Here is an 18,516-nt window from a genome sequence, read left to right as displayed (position 1 = left end):
CGCAGACATCTTCGTTGAAGTGATATCTGAGCTGCTCTTTTCAGGCAACACTGATACGCTTACCTACAACTGACAACACAATAAGCTCACGAAAATTGTGACAACTTTGCCGTATTGTTTCCCCGGTATTGGAGAACTTGTTTGATATCACGTATACGATTGACAACTACATTGTTTCGTTACCTTTATGTTATGAATCTAATTATTTACTTAAACGGTGTATGAGTCGACCATTGTTTAATGTTCAATAACATCGGATAAAATCGATTATTCACACCGTCAGTTTCGTTGAATAATTTATAGGTTATAAATACGACAATTGTTATATTAAATACTCAACAGATTGCAGACAAGTTATATCAATAGGTTACCTGTAAATTGAACGTAAAACATTTAACCATGGCACAATTCGTTGTGAATTTTCTATCGGAAAGAGATGACCATATACAATACGGTCTCCAATTTTATTAGATTCAATATGAACATTAATTCAATTTTGGCAAAATTCATGAATACCTAACCTTACTTAATAAATAATGCAGTAAGTATATCGGCATTTAATATACGGCCATATATTTACGATAATACACCATATAATATAATATTAAATTTAAGATAATACACGCCGATACGGCGAACTGCATATGTACAAGTTTCCGGACACGAAAATTCACAAAATAATATGTCATATTCAATATGCAATCATCATAACATGACTATTTAAAACCATTTCTATTAGTTTCTTCTGCTTTTAACTTAATTTTTCAACTTGGAAAATGCCATCGACTACGTATTATTTCGCAGCGATTTTTTCACTGTAAATTCTTTTGCATAGTTTTATTTTGTCCGAAAACCGATATTATTCTTTTGATTCAATGAGCAGTGGTAACTCATAATTCACTATTTTCCTATTTACTGTAGTTTCGGTCTTTTAATAATGTTATAGTTTTGAAAACTTAATTTTATTTAATTTTAACTGTATGTATAAATTAAAAGCTCACTTGAGCTTTTATTTGTAATACGCCAATTCGCCGCTTACCAGTTTCAATAGAAATAGTTCAACAGGTATTGCCGACGTCTCTACACATATATGAGTATTTGTTGTGTCTACTGTCGATTTCCAACGGAAATATCCAACTTGCTATTACTCCGGTGCAACGAGAAATAACTTCCAATGTGCCGTGCAATGTACCCTAAATTGATTTGGTTCACGTTCACTTCCAAGATTCTGTCCGATACAGAAAATCTTTGTTTTCTGTTTACAGACATGTTGCGACCAAAATGCTTTCATGATACCCATAATACATTTCTCTACGTACCTGCACAATTTATCGCGCCGACTAATTCACTAACTCATTCAAATAACTTATGATTCACTGTTTGTTATATTTAACGAAATTGACATTAAATACATTATGTGTTGAGAATAATTGAGTTGCCTAGAGCCAAAAATCGAGTATTGAAATAACCACTATAGCAACGTTTTTTTTTGTAATTAGAAGAAAGGTATTGAACTCCTTAAATATTAATGAGTGATTGAGTCGATTTACATATATTTTTTTTAAAATATATATTTAATACTCCTAAGGGTGCAGACACACAGCACACTATGAGAAATAGAACTCCTTAATTGGTTAGAAAGACCTTGATTTACAGAACTCATATTATTCATTAAAAATGTGAGTTATAACATTAACAGTTAACTTTGTCAACGATTTTCACATGGTTTAAAGCGACTTTTGATAGCCAACTATTTTTCTTTATAAATATTAATGCCTTTAGAGTCACTTGATATATTTAACTCAAATATTCCCAATTGTGGTAATCCAATTACACCCGGTAACCAAGCTGTGTAAAAATTAAATATACAATTGTTAAGTTAACTTTTATTTGTTTTTAATGTTCTGTAAATGAGGTATCGTTGTTAATTAATGACCTATTATTATTATTATTCCACAAAGAATGAATTTATATTTATAATGTAATGTTTTTACTGTTTGAAGGCGAACAGGCCTCTCGTTAAAGCGTTCAATCTATACTATGGTTGCTATGTAAATAATAACTATATTAAATGTAATGCCCAGTGTCTTCAGAATATAGTGAATATAGTACAATAGAGTGAATAAAATACTTATATCTTTTCATACAAAGGTGTTACATATTTTAATTTTGTTTCACATGTAAATTGATGTATGGTGCTTTCTTGCTGAATTTTCAAAATCTCACTGTGTTTCACCGTAAATTGATAATACGTTTATACGGATCGCAGTGTATTTTTTATGTATTTAAATAATTTGACTCTACACTAGTAGTTTTTGTGCATTTCTGAATATCACAGCAACCGTTAAGAAGACAATTAAATAAGTGAACATTAAAGTGGAATTGAATGTACAGTGGTCAATTAGCTGTGAATACCTTTATCTAGTCGTTAATTAATTGTGTCTACATTATTCATAATGTTTATATTGTTGATTCAAACAAATATGTTTATATTTCTTACAAGTAAATACTTAATAGATACTTACTTGACTCCAATATCTTCATTATTTGATTTAATTTCAATTCTTTTCTAATACAATGTATTGTCACGAATTTAGATCTCATCTAATAATATTAATTTGAGTTGAATTATTTACGAAGCTAGTTTTCGCTTTTCTACAGATAATAAATATAAAATACTTTCTAATGCAATTGTTATAATATATAATATTATGCGATATCTGTATGTATATCAATAAGTTTACATATAATTTGATTATAATAAATACCCATTCTCTTATAAAACAACGCATTCATTTTGATATTCTTACAGTATTTTGACAAAGCAATTCAGACGTTGCTGAGATTTCATCTCTTGCCATGACATCTTATTGACAATATTACCATACCAAACATTTCAGTACGACTGAGAGCAGTGGTCGAAGTGGAAAATATCACAAAACAGAATATTAATTTTTTTTTAAACAATATAAAAATTTACATATCGACATTACTTTTACGTTTAGGTATATTATTTATAAGTATATGATCAACCGGTACCTATTTCCATTACGATGGAACGTTTAAGAAGCGTTCTTATAATAATTAAAATATTATGCAAATTGCGCAAATTTAAACCTTCTGTGGAGTAAAGTTAGTAGCTAATAACCAGTCTTTGATGGAGAAAATAGTCATACTGTAGAATCGATATAGTTACCACACGTTCAAGATAGTATAGTAAAAATATCTCACCAATATTAATTTACGGATGTCCTATAAACCCATATACAGTACCTACTTAATAATAATTTCGTTGAGATGAGTCCAGCCTCTGTCAAATTCACACGTTGTTCTCAATATGTGGATCCGGAGTATGAACTTAATAAGTTAATATAATGTAATATGTAATATGGTAATATAATGCAATTTACATAATATATGACTCAAAATAATAACGTTAAAAAAACATAACTTTCATTTTAACATTGACTATATTAAATAGGTATAATAGGATCGTGACTGCATACAGTTATTATACTATCGACTTTTAAATTGAAAAATGACTTAACCCGCACAAATAAAATTTTACATAAGCCACAAAAACGTTTTTGTTACGGTTCTCGTCCAATGTTAAAATATACAATATACATAAACCTAAAGTGCATAAAGATAATTATTTTGTTGTTTATGTCACCAGTCTGATATTAATTATTTAAGTAATTAAAGAAAACAATAAAAATGATGGTTATTTTTTTTTTACCACCTGAATAATTCGGCATTCACAGCTAATATCATTTAAACTCAACGTGTATTTAGTCGTATTTAATGTTATAATCCTATTTTGAAAAAAAACTGAAAATTAATTTCTATTTCCTTTCTACAGTCGCTATCATAATCTGTATCTGATAATTTTATTAATAACGTGTTATAATGCATTAATATATTCTTCAACGATTATATTTACCTAATAAATGAATAATAGAATTTATTTATTTCTTGGTTAAACATCATCCGGAACGGTTGTCACGAACCGGTATTCCGTAGCGCCTATCTCATCTACAATACAAGCGCTGGAATAGAGTAAGCACAATATCTACCATCAGTTCGCAGTGCCGGTAAAGGAGACCAGAACTTGTCGATATTTCGAATGCTATGTGGCTTTGTTAGCAACTTAGTTGGAAGAACTAGAATACTCTCCACAAGTGTTTCCGAACAATTTAATACTCTACAATCGAGAGGCAAGTTTGCTACGCTGAATAGTGAACACTTATCGAGCAGAAACCGGGTTTCTGTTCAAACTATAGCTACCTACTTAGTTTTTGATGGCGGTTTTGATGGACATCGGTCTTGCAAATTATTCACTATCTCTTGATTACAGCTTTATAAACAAATACATTTTTAAGTTTAAAGATAAAGTCGATTGAGATTTATTATTTTTCTATTTTTAACTAGTGACATCTGTCAAATTGACCCACCTACGATTACTTCTGCATATTAAATTGCCTAGCAACCAAGCAACAAATAGTTATAGAATACTCTCAAATTTAAGGTTTAATTAGAAGGATTACATATTTATTATGTAATTTTATTATTATTTTCGTGTTCGAAGCTCGAAGTTCGTGGGTATAAGTGACGAAATTAAATGATAATAATAATACAAGAAATGAAAATATGGTATTACAACCGAAATAGCTATCGACAAACCTTTTCTTAAAAAACCTGTAGAATTTAATTTTATTTATATTTTCATTTCTTGTAAAATGGAATTCTACCATGTAAATGCTAACCTAACTCAATTGATAATTTGAATAATTTAGTTAAAGCAAGCTTAGGAAGATAAACTCCATATAAAATTTGATGGTAATTTGTTTCTCAATATGCTTTTTTCCGTTTTTTCCACGCACTAAACATTTTACGTTGTTTTGCATGATTACTCAGCATAAACATAATGGATCTATAGTTGCCATAACCACAAGGTTAAACTTAAGGGGGGACATGCTCGTCGAAGGTCAAAATTGAGTTTTTATTGTATTTTCAAACCATGATCCTGGACACTCCTTAAACGTTGTAGACAATCTATTTATATAATTTTGAAGCCTTATTATCCTGTATAGTTATTTTAAACATTTGATGACTGCATAAAGTATTTTTGTTACATAAAATAGTATTCTTTTAAACCTCTCGCTCTAATGTTTTAGAATATAGTCATATTTCGGTACATAACTGTGCAGTGGTGTTATGATTTTTTACATTTATTAATTTTTAAACGCATTTATAAAACCATTAGTATAATTTATTACGAGATAATTTTTGTAAAATATTAACGATAAAAAATTATATTGATAATCTCTGTGATCCCAAATTTGACAAGAATTAGGCATTTTATTATTCAAAAAATCGGCAAGATTAACACATTTGAAGATGATTCTAAAGATATTTATTATAAGCTATGTTTTTGACCATTCAAGTGTGATAAACATCTTATGAATAATGATTGCTTTATAATAATTATTGACCTAAGAATAAGGTAGTGTTTTTTTGAAATACGCCATTTCTTTTGTCATTCCCCAGTGGTTAAGCTACAACATACGGCCGTAGCCATAAATTGACAAACTATAATTGAAGTAGGGAGTAAAATGATATTAACGCGCGTATTTGAACATGTACCGTTTAAAAAAAAATTTAAAAAAATTCGGTTAGGTACATGTTCAAACACGCGCGTTAACATAATTTTACTCCCTACTTCAATTATAGTTTGTCAATTTATGGCTACGGCCGTATGTTGTAGCTTAACCACTAGGGAATGACAAAAGAAATGGCGTATTTCAAAAAAACACTACCTTATTCTTAGGTCAATAATTATTATAAAGCAATCATTATTCATAAGATGTTTATCACACTTGAATGGTCAAAAACATAGCTTATAATAAATATCTTTAGAATCATCTTCAAATGTGTTAATCTTGCCGATTTTTTGAATAATAAAATGCCTAATTCTTGTCAAATTTGGGATCACAGAGATTATCAATATAATTTTTTATCGTAAATATTTTACAAAAATTATCTCGTAATAAATTATACTAATGGTTTTATAAATGCGTTTAAAAATTAATAAATATAAAAAATCTTAACACCACTGCACAGTTATGTACCGAAATATGACTATATTCTAAAACATTAGAGCGAGAGGTTTAAAAGAATCCTATTTTATGTAACAAAAATACTTTATGCAGTCATCAAATGTCTAAAATAACTATAAAGGATAATAAGGCTTCAAAATTATATAAATAGATTATCTACAACGTTTAAGGAGTGTCCAGGATCATGGTTTGAAAATACAATAAAAACTCAATTTTGACCTTCGACGAGCATGTCCCCCCTTAATCAATTTTTGTTTGTGTCCAGTGTTGCCAAGTTTACAGTCTTGGTTAGTTTTATTCTCCATTAATCATTATATTGTACCATTAATCAGGGCGGGAAAATACGCTTATATCCGAGTTCTTGCAAGGTTGGTATTGATTTTGTGTTTTTAAGATGGTGGAATCGTTTTCAATTCATACTTCATCGCGGGAGAAATAATAATGAAAAATTATTCTACGCTTCGAAGGGCAAAAAGCACAAAAAAGCCGATTACAGTTTACTCACAACAGTAAGTACGAGGTACTTCATTGTCAAAAGCAAACAATTTGGTTTCACGTTCGCATAATTTTTAATGGAATCCAGCTTTGTAAAATTGTGCTGCCTTTGAATATAGATGAGCTACATCTTATAACATTAAGGTTTGTTACACATTGTTGCACGTTTGTTCCATGTACCAATAGGTGATAATGTATATCTTTCATATATAATTACATCGATCTTGTTACCCGTTAGCTATTTTATTGGTTATTCAACAAATCAATAAGTATAAGTTACTTTATTATGCTTATATGCGTAATTTATAACGACTAATAGTCACAGTTTATTTTCCAGTTAGTTACAAAATAGTCGTATGCCAAACATATTCTAGATCAGTGGTTCTCATGTGCGGCCACCAGAGAATTTTGCTGCGGCTACCAGCGCTGTACAGAATAATATTTCAAAAATTTATTTATAAAATTATGACATTGGTTGAATTAATACACATGACTTCTTTTAAATTTCTTTCCACGTTCAATGATCCATAATGTGTTTTGTGATGCCGGTATTTAATTTCACGCATTTGTTTAAATGTGGGACCAAATATGGAAAGAGATGGACTTGTCTATAAATAAATTGATCCATTTTTGTAGTAAACATATTTTAACTTTAATTTTTTCAATCACAACAAAATAAAAAAATTGGTGCGGCCATCAGACGTTTCCATAGAACTGTCAATGTCGATTGTGCGGCCACAGTTAAATTTCACGTGAGAGCCACTGTTCTAGATTCATTGATAACAAGCTTCAAATATGTGTACATATAATTACAATCTAGGGCCGCACTGGTATAAAAACGTTTTGCAATTGCGAAGCCAAAAATGTTTTATTAGGTTTCATAAAATCGCAAAATAACAGTACCTAAATATTACTTTGCATCACAGCAGTTAATTTTGTACCAAAAAATGTGCGTATGAATTCACTATTTTTGCGTAGATAAACGAACTCGGCGAATTAATATTTCACGAATGGGAGTGCTTACCTAACAACGAAATACTTATTTGTATGTCATTTGCACAGTATTCTTACGGATATTGTATGGCAAATATACTATTTTTTTTTCTGAGTATAGTTTGAAAAAATTGGTAGACACTTATTACAAGTATTATATTTTTTTTCATATAGGTATACTATTAATTTTTCAAAATCACATTTACAAATAAAGATCTCAACACTGGTTGTTTCTCTTATTTACATAATATTGAAGTAATTGTGGCAAAAACGACAAGTGCCCTGTGAGAAATGAGTCTGTGAAGTAGGTATAACATTTTGTGGGTGTAATAAAATGTTGTTCATTGTTTAGTTTATTTAGACAAGCCAAAAATATAGTATAGCATATTTCATTCTACAAAATTTCATTGTGCAAAGGTTGGAAACATTTTTCGGGGAAAGAAATTAACGCACGCACTCTTTGCTAGCGAACGGAACGTTACTACATAAATATTAAAAAATTTCTCTCGGCATATTGTGACGGTCGTAAGTCATAGCGCACCTGTCCTTAATCAGTGTACAATGATTGTATCTAACGTTTTCCTAAATCGCTAAAGATTTAATGACAATAAAAGCCTTTCTTTTGATGGCGCTATTGAGGGATTATTCTCCGCTCATAATCCGGATATAATCTGAAATAATGCAAAATGCTCTTCTCCGTTTATTCAAAAATGGAATACGTGATGCGAATATCAGAAATAATATATTGGCGGGGTTTAATTATTTTGCATTGCATTGATTTAAATTAAGAACATTTGAATTATTATGTTTTGTCAATAGCAGGTTTAATCTTCTATCAAATAAATAATTATTGTATACCTCCCTAGCATTTATATCTATCCAATAGAAGACTCTAAATAAACAGTTTAGGTATTTTTATTCAAATGAGTATTTAATAATGTAGCTTTATTTAATAGATGTTGGCGTACATACATTATTTCCCGTAAAATATGAAAAACTACCTACATATTATCGAGAAAGCCTACCTTGAGTTGTGGAACTCGCGTAGGGTTTACGAGGCATTGCTCAAACCACTCACACCAATCACGAGCTTCCACACTGCTCATGTTAGTATCGGAATAGTCAAATATTTGCCTGTAATTATCTCGACAGTATATTTATTTTCATTTATATCTTTAAACCGACCGCAATGAATTGATTGGCGAAAATATTAGATCGATAGAACCAATAACAAACGCTAGGCGAGATCCCTCTAAATAAACGTGCTGCGTCTTAATCTTACTAACATCATTAGAACACATTGTTTGGTAAATGGTCGGTTTACTCATGTGAGTTATACGCACTAGAAAAAACAATTTATTATTTTTTTACCGAATACATTGATACAAAAATGACTAATATTTGTTTCGTTCCCACATGTATAAATTTAAAACCATTACAATTATGATGTATTTGTAATTATGGGCCTCAAAATATCTCGAAAATTATCAGCATATTATAATAATACTGGGAGAGAAATACATATACTGTTCTACGCGATAATACATATTATATTATCTAGTAAATTTAAACTAATTTGTCTTCTTTTTCTCTTTTCAACAGGACCTTCAATCGGAGATAGAAACCCACCGCGATGTGTACGCATCCCTCAACGGCACCGGAAGGAAGCTCCTGGGGTCATTGGCCTCCCAGGAAGATGCCGTCATGCTACAGAGGCGGCTGGATGAGATGAATCAGAGATGGCACCACCTCAAGTCCAAGAGCATGGCAATAAGGTAATAAATTGCAATCTTTCACTCATCACTTCTAATATCGGCCACTTGCTGTAACTCACCGAGCGACATACCCAGTCCATTACCATTTCATGTACCTACTATGTACTCTTGCCATCCATTGGTTTCTTTTGTGGTCTTTCCATTATACACCATTCCATGCCACGTTCCGCTACATTAAGGCTCCATGTTTCGTCTTTGTACATGAGCACTGTTAGCACACATATAAGTTGAACACCGCACGCTAAGACAGAATGGGAGATCACTTTTGAGGAAACTACTCTGGCGCCCAATTATTTTATTTTCATCTATCGGAAATAATCAAGGCAATTCGTTACTTCGCCAATAAGATAAATGCGTGTCCAGAAACTTGTACGTATGCAGTTCTCCGTAGCACACTTCACGGTGAAATATTGTATCGGAAATATATGACCGTATATTGAAGACCGTCCACTCTTTGGGCTGTATACTACTGACATAAAATTCATGTCTAAATAAAACACGGTTCTAGTCGGTTTACAATTTTACAGTAAGCCAGCAGCAAACAAATTTTGAAAATAGCCGATATACTGGATTATTTGTTAGGTTAGGTTAGGTTTTCATTCTTGAATAAAATTCATGAATTTTGCCAAAATCAGCTATGAAAATTGAATTAATGTTCATATTGAATCTAATAAAATTGGAGACCGTATAGTATACGGCAGGGGGGGGCAAACTGTGGCCCGCCGGGTATTTTTTTGCGGCCCGCCATCATTAATTATACTTTTGATTACGAATAACTTTTTTATATATTTTTTTTTTAAATATTGGCAATAGATTAAAATTTGTTTAGCAATAGTACGCGATCCATTTTAAATAGATATTGATAGTGTACCGACAGAGCTACAACTAGAGATTATTGATCTGCAGTGTGACACTGATTTAAGAGAATTGCATCGTCGTGAAGAAATCTCCAATTTTACAATGCCCCTAATTCAGACAAATTCGACCAACTTAAAGATTATGTAAGAAAAATGTTCGTTATTTTTGGATCAACCTATATAATATATTTGTTCACATATTATGTGAACAAACATTTTCGATCATGAACCTCAGTTAAAATTCGTTACTATCAAATATCTCTGATGCCCATTTACAAGCAGTTTTGAGAATATCAACTACAAAATTAACACCTGAATTTAAAAAAAATGTACAACAGTTTCATTCTTCTCATTATTTTTTTTGTAATGTTTATTTTTCGTGATAATAAATAGTGTATATTATCTAAAAATGATATTTTACTTGCGGCCCGCCGCTCATTTTGAATTCTTGAATTTGGCCCTCCATCCAAAAAGTTTGCCCGCCCCTGGTATACGGTCATCTCTTTCCGATAAGAAAGGTCTCGGCGAACTGTGCCATGGTAAAATGTTGTACGTATAATTTACATGTAACCAGATAAATGGCGACGTGTAGTTGTATGGCAAATAAAATAATAATTGTGTTAAAATAGCAACATCTATGAATCATTTTTTTTAATATACACAATTATACAGATTAGAGGTGAATTTAATATTTAAGACGGTCAATAACACCAACATAATATTGGTATCCGATAGAATTTGCTTTATATGGCTACCCATTGGCCGATATAAATAGTCGGTATTATCAGTTATGTTAATTAAATATTATTGTATATAATCTTTTAGTTCAAACTATTATTTTTGAGAACAAAAAGCTACACAAAACCGTCTTATAAATTTGTACTGAGTCTACCTACACATCGTTTACCCGGATCAAACAGGCACTCTTCTCCACTGGACTCATTGATATGTAGCCCTCGATATTTCCTCTCATTCCCAATGAAATCATAGTAATATCTTATTCATAAGTGTATTATTCTAATGTAGTATATCCTATATCGTAACTAAATAATCCAATTGGATTGACAGTTGGACGCTTAGACCCTTGTTACTTTATTAATGCAACGCCTCGCTCCAAGATTACGGAACCTTCTCGCCTGTATCATAACCGGGTGAATATAATATCCTTGTACCTTTATAACCCTGTTGCTCTTGTATCTAATATATCAACACACCTAGTTTTATTGTAATAGCGAAATACTTACCTAATACCAATGTAATAAGAATGTATTCGGCATTGTTATTTTAACTAAAATGCTTGTAAAACTTCGTCCTATTATATTGCAGTTATTTTTTTATACTATACCATACTAAGTAGTAAGTCATCATCATCATCATCATCAGCCTGAATCTATCCACTGCTGGATGAAGGCCTCTTCAAGTTGCTTCCATTTCTCTCGGTCCTGTGCATTGCGTTGCCACGTACTTCCGCAGAACTTTATCATTTCATCGATCCAGCGGCCTCTAGGTCTACCTTGTGGACGTTTTGTACTTCTTGGATACCACTGGATGACTAGATTTGTCCAACGATTGTCTCTTCTTCGAGCTATGTGTCCAGCCCATCTCCATTTAAGGCTTTTAATAAACTCTATTACATCGCAAACCCTTGTCTGCTTCCTTATCCACTCATTCCTCTTTTTGTCCTTTCGCGTTATGCCCAGCATACACCTCTCCATACCACGTTGTGCTACTCTAAGTTTCTGGATCTCTCGTTTACTTAGGGTCCATGTTTCACACGCATATGTCATCACGGGAAGCACACACTGGTTGAACACTTTGCGCTTTAGGCACAGTGGAAGGTCACTTTTGAAGACATTATTCAGGCGGCCAAAAGCATTCCAGCCTAGCTTTACTCTGCGAACAATTTCATCAAATATACATCCATCTATAGATACTTTGTTGTCCGAGATAGATGTATCTTTTCACCTGTTCGAGCTGAGTGCCATTGATGAGGATCTCTTTTTGGCATGCAAAGCAGTTGAACATGACTTTCGTCTTTGTTACATTTATTTTCAAACCTACTTTGTTGCTTACTTCAGCGAGTTCCTGCATTCTGCTTTGGAGGTCTTCTGAGTCTTGCGAGAAAATTACTATGTCATCGGCAAAGCGCAGATGACTCAGGTATTCTCCATTTATGGGGATCCCTTTGTCATTCCAGTCAAGTTGCCTGAATAAGTCTTCAAGGGTAGCTGTAAATAGTTTAGGTGAGATTGTATCACCTTGTCGGACTCCTTTGCTGATAGGAAATCTGCGCGATGGTTTATGGAGATTTACAGATGCTGTTGCGCTACTGTATATATTATTGAAAATATTTATATAGCGTCCAGGGATTCCTTGTTTTCTGAGTGCGTCGAGTATTGAACATTTTTTTATCGAATCAAACGCCTTCTCATAGTCTATAAAACCCATGCATAGTGGCAGTAGTAAGTAAGTAGTAAGTACATAGGAATATATTTTTTTGTAATGAGGACTAATTTCCTATGTGAGATGATGAGTCAAATTTAAATGAAATGTAAGTCTAGTGTGTTTTTTTAATTTATTTATTATGGTATGTGCGTATCAGTGGCGAAGACTCAATACTAGGCGATTATTTAAAGCCTACCTTCTTAAGAAAAATATTTTTTAATTGCATATTGACATATTTATATACTTAATCACTTCATTATTCTATGTTATATAAAAATAATTAATTTTGCCAACGAGAGATGTCGTATATGTAGGAATTTATTACAGTATTACACAATTTACAAAACAATCTGCAAAGGTATTATTAAATATACCACAGCGCGCCATCTATGTGGACGCAAATAAATTTCCGATTATATGTGAAATAATTCTGAATTTTTTTCATATGGACTTTATGTCTCGTAACCTCAGCAAGTCTGCCGATTTGTTTGAAATAAGGTAAGCTCCTATCGCAGAGCCTAAAACATTCGCGCATAATATTTTTGTCACGACTGCGCACTTTGTCCAAAATCATTTTTTAACAATACATGTTTGGAAAAATACATAATTTAAAGACATCGCTCATTTTTATATCGTCAATGAGTTTTTGAAGTTTCATTGAATTTGTGTGTCGTTGTCATTTATTAGTGTGTACATATTAATTAGTAGTAAATATCGTAGTATTCTCGTAAGTATACCTAACAAGTGTGCTCTTTTTATCAGATCTCCACAGCCTACCTCTTTCCAAAGGTCACCCTTCGCCACTGGTGCCTATACATATTTAAAATGCCTCGATTTGATGTGCATAGACGCAGAGAAACAATTTTTTCGACGGATTATTCAATTCACCTTTGCTTTTCCATTTTATAAACTTCCAAAATAAATATATTCATCTAGTAAAATCAAAGTTAACGTGAGATGACTGCTTTGAGTTAACCATTTTTTACTTTTCAGCAGAAGACCTTATTTTAAAGCGTTTTGAATACTTATGGCAATTTCATTAAAAATTTGGTAAAATCTATCAGCACATATTAGAATTATTTTATGGTGATGAAAAAGCGGTGTTTGACAATATAATAATACTTGGGTACAGGCAAAATTGATTCACTGCTGCATGAAACCATTCGCGAACTCATTCCACAGATCTGCATTTTGACTAGCATGTTTAGTGTTTAGTCCATTATCATGTCATCGGTTTGTTTGTCGTGCACACTTTTACGGTTCCATATACATTTGTAATGTTTTAACTTTATGCCCAAGATACACATTTCCATGCCACGGTGCTTATACATTTAATTTTATTATAATATCCTTCGTGGAAGTAAGTTAACTTTTAAGTTTAAAATGAAATCGTTATTTAAAATGTATTACTGGTTAATTTTATTTATAATTTATTAATAATATTATTTATAAACCTTCCCGTATAATTAAGTTTAAATATCTAACTAGTAGGAATCATTTTAATTGTCGTCCATAATAATTTTATTTGATATAAGTGGTGGATAATTCATTGCCGATTAAACCTTTTTTATTACACTCAGTTGAAACCACATGCCACCTGTTCAATGCTTGCATTCTAATGAGTGATGAATGTGATGATGTTACTTTACGATTGATAGCGAGTCATGGTTTATGCTGACCTTTCAGAACAGATGCTATGGTCATTGAATTTATGGCATGTTGTGGTAGTTCCGGGTTCGATCCCGGTTAGATCACAGTATATTCATCTGATTTTCTCAAAATCTGGGTGTTTGTGATTGTTTCAATACTATTACTAACTGCACTACTGTCATTGGGCTTATTGGCCTGTTGTAATGTTAAATATATATACAGTCGAGTTCGGTTATTACGATTACTGATATAGTGAGATCTCGGATGTAACGAGAAAACATTCGTTGACATTTTAGTTTATGATTTTCTCCATACATTTATTCACTTTTATAATGAGCTCCTTATCGGATATACCGACGTAAAATATCGTCAAAAATGTTCTTAAAACTGTTAATGTGTCGATCGTTTAAAAACATGTCAACCCTAACCAATAAAATCAGACCGGTGAGGATGCCGCCGGGTTCGGATTACGTTTATGACACTAGTTAAGTGTCTAAGTACCTACCTAATTTGGTTTTTTCACCGACAAGATTGAAAAACTAACCACGCATGTGATTGGAAAAAAAATCCAAAGTTTGTGTAGTAAGTAGGTACCTACCAGCGTTCATTACAATAAACAACTTCTTTTGTAGTTATGAATGCCATGCTTGTTTCGGGGAAAAATTCTAATTGTATATTTTTGTTTGAATTGTGACTTTTTGTGTTATGTGACCGTTCATTTAAAAATGCCTGATATAATATATAAGGAATAACGCTTATTACGAGCAAATTCAGTCGGTCCCATCTTTCTCGTAATAACCAAGTTCGCCTGTATTCTAATAAGCAAATATGATCAAATATGAAATATAATGTTTCGTCTTATTTAAGTTTACTTATTACACACTAAACAATTATTTACTTAACAGATTTTTTGGAATGTTCATTAATTAACTTATTTTTAATTAACTTTTGTCGGAATTCTCCATGTGGCTGTACCCCCAAACCAATCGCAATCTAGCCACTGAGTATGCACGCGTCGAAGAGATGGTTGGAATTATTTTTCATTCAGTTCTTTTTAAAGCCGAACAGACAGCAGTGAGCTTAAAACGTGAAAGCCTCCCATCTGCCCGGAGTCAACTTTCGCGGAGCTTTTTGCTCGCAAAGTGCTTCGCCGATTTCGGTTTCGATAAATCTATGAACGGGGAAAAAATATCAATTTGCATAATCTCCACACGTGCCTTGTTTCGACCCCTCTACTCGTGTGATGGTGTTTAGGTTTACGTTTTCTCTTTTCAATTCTCGCCTACGCCTGTTTCAATGACCTGTGATATTATAAATAGATTGATTTGAGTACAGTCAAACTTTGTGTTTTTATGCCACTTGAAGTTTATAATTTGTTTTACTGAATAATGTCTCGATACGTAGAATGGCACGAATCGTAATTAGCTATTTTAGCGGCCATTTTCATCATTGTCAACCTACGTGGTGCCTGGAAAAAAATTCACTTAGGACCAGTAACGGGTAGTACCTACGTGTCATTCGCCACTAACGTATTCGAGTATTCACGCAATTATTTTTTTTTTCTTTATTTGGAAGCAATTGAGCTCTTCTCTGAATGGAAGGCTATTCTGCTTTACAATGGTTTACAAAAGTATACATACATTTTTTTAACGACAGGCATAAATAGTTACATTATTAATGATAGAGAATTACATTTTTGTTACACTATACACTAGACATTTACGTTACATTTTTGGAGAAATTCATGTACAATTTTCATAACTGAAATATTTGGTTTTGCCAGGAATGAATTAATCGTAAAAGGAGAGTATAACCTGCATTTTCCCAACTTATTCAATAACACTTCTCTCTCCTGGTCATAGGCATCACATTGCCAGACAATGTGGTTAAGATCTTGAGTGGGATGTCCACACTGACACTGAGGGCTATCTACCACTTTAATTTTGTACAATGATTCGTTGAGACTGTTATGTCCTGTCCTGCTTCTAGCTATTGTCACTATTACATCTCGCTTTATTTTACAATGTTTACTAAACCAAGTTTTAGGAGATCTACTATAAAAGTTTTGATAGTAGTGTGTTCCCTTTTCTTTCCCAAGATTTTCTAAATATTTACCGTTATTTTCGCTCATTGTTTGTTTAAACTGGGCTTTAAAATCTGTGTATAGAATTCTTATATTTTCTGATGGGTATTTTACAGATTTTTTTGCCAATTGATCAGCAATTTCATTGCCATTAATTCCTTTATGTGCTGGAATCCAGTATATCTGTATATTTGTACCGTGTTTGTTACTATTGCTAAATTTGGAAATGTTGGTTCTAATATTAAAAATGTAGTCATTAGTTTTGATGCTGAAATTTGGATTTTCGAGCGAGTGAATCAGACTTAAGGAGTCAGTGAAAATGTTGATATTTTTATTTTTGTAATTAAGTGCAATTTTAGTGGCTTCGCATAAGGCTAAGCACTCTGCTGTATAGATGGAAGTGAATCTGTGGACACTTTTGGTAACCGACGTGTTGGATTGGGGGAAGAACACTGCTACACCTACTGAAGGTGAATCGGGAATTTTGCTTCCATCCGTAAAAATTTGGACTACATTTTGATTGCTAAATTTGGACTTGAATAATAAGTCGGGAGAGTCGGAGTGCGATAGCTCCATTCCTATGTTTGTATTAGTTAAAACGTTATATCACGCAATTATCTAAAATCTTAAAAACATCTTCAAGATTTTTAAATACATATAATATCGACTTTATACGTTAATAATACGAACGATTAGCTGTATTATTTTCACTGACATTTTAAACATAAACAAAAGAACTCCATGTTGAAATTTTATAATTTTATTGCCATAATAATAATAAAAATAATAATGGATCACGTATACATCTTACTAGGTATACTGGATCCGCAATGCATTGATTAATTCAGTTTACCACTAACAAAGTTTATGATAATTATTAATTTGTAATTATTTAATTCACATTGTACCTTGTGTATACTTTTACCATCCTAGACATTTTTAAAACTTTTAAATTATTTGTCGGAAATCATTCTTTTTTTAAATTGAGAGTTTCACACTTGATATAATTTCGAGTTCTGCTTTTAGCCTGTTTCATCAATTTTGATTCAAAGCTTTGACCATAATAATAGTTTGTCAGCAGACTTCGTGCGATTATATAGTATTACGTTATTTTACCACGTTTTTATTAGCTCGTATTCTTGTTTGTCCAGTAGGTACTAATGTTTTCTTGTGCGTCCAGTACAATTTTTTTTGTTGTTTGTCCAAGATTTGTATTGGACGATTGAAGATTTTTAACTATTTTCCCGTCTAGCTAGGCATTTGAAACTTTTAGAATATATCAGAACACGACGACAATGCAGTCTTTTAATACCTTTAGCCATTTTTCAGCAGAATTGAATTCTTTGTCAGTTAATTCAGTTTTGTATGGAAAGTTATAATTGTTGGTTGCTAAGGGGATCCTAGCAACTAAATTAATGTATACGTGCGTTACTATGGAAATCAATATGAAATGTCAAAATGACATTTCAGTATTCTATATTTATTCAGTATTTCTATCAAGTACAATAAAAAGTTTTTATTATTACATAGAATTGTCAGAAACAGAAAATTTGAAAACGTGGTTCTTCTAAAAAAAAGTTCTTTTTGTCTTGTAATTATTTATATTATGTTTATAGTGTTATTAAATTCATTTTGACGTCTAATTACCTTACTATTTGTATAATATATTTTGTTATTACTGTTTTGATAAGTCGACTAATTAAGTTGAAATGCGAAAATTAGGAATGACCCAAAGCTGAGCATTCCCGCACTTTATAACCTACTCCATTTATTTCAGTTAGGTACAAAAGCATTTATTCAACTTTCCGGCAGGCGGCCTCTGATTTAATTGAGGCACTTTTTTATTCTTACATCCACAGGTTGAATTCCCAATTTAACACAAAGTCACTTATGTTTTTCATTTGCTATTTTTTTATATAATTAACTTTGTTAAGACAAGGCCGATACCAATTCAAAATAATAGCAGTTTTTTTTCATCTACTAACAACTACGTTATGCTGAAATTTACGGTTGTGGTATAACGAACATTAGACTCCATCAATGTTGGGAGTGGGAGATATATTATTTTAAGCGTTTCTTAGACTACACCAGATTATCTA

The 18,516-nt window shown here is 32.0% G+C and overlaps 1 protein-coding gene across 9 annotated transcripts in view; it reads left to right on the top strand.

The window, feature by feature from the left end:
• Dys (Dystrophin) overlaps nucleotides 1-18,516 on the top strand; it is a 1,414,635-nt gene that overhangs the window by 1,142,742 nt on the left and 253,377 nt on the right. For all 9 annotated transcript variants that reach the window (XM_085956687.1, XM_085956682.1, XM_085956685.1 and 6 more), the window contains one exon: nucleotides 9,210-9,382. In XM_085956687.1, the coding sequence (XP_085812813.1) occupies nucleotides 9,210-9,382 (173 nt within the window). The remainder of the gene's footprint in view (nucleotides 1-9,209; nucleotides 9,383-18,516) is intronic.

This window comes from Rhyacophila brunnea, unplaced genomic scaffold, assembly GCF_057557595.1.
Source record: "Rhyacophila brunnea isolate RB1 unplaced genomic scaffold, BYU_Rbru_1.0 scaffold_6, whole genome shotgun sequence".
Lineage (NCBI taxonomy): Eukaryota > Metazoa > Arthropoda > Insecta > Trichoptera > Rhyacophilidae > Rhyacophila > Rhyacophila brunnea.
The sequence above is the reverse complement of the archived record's forward strand: the minus strand, read 5'-3'. Positions and strand labels throughout refer to the sequence as shown.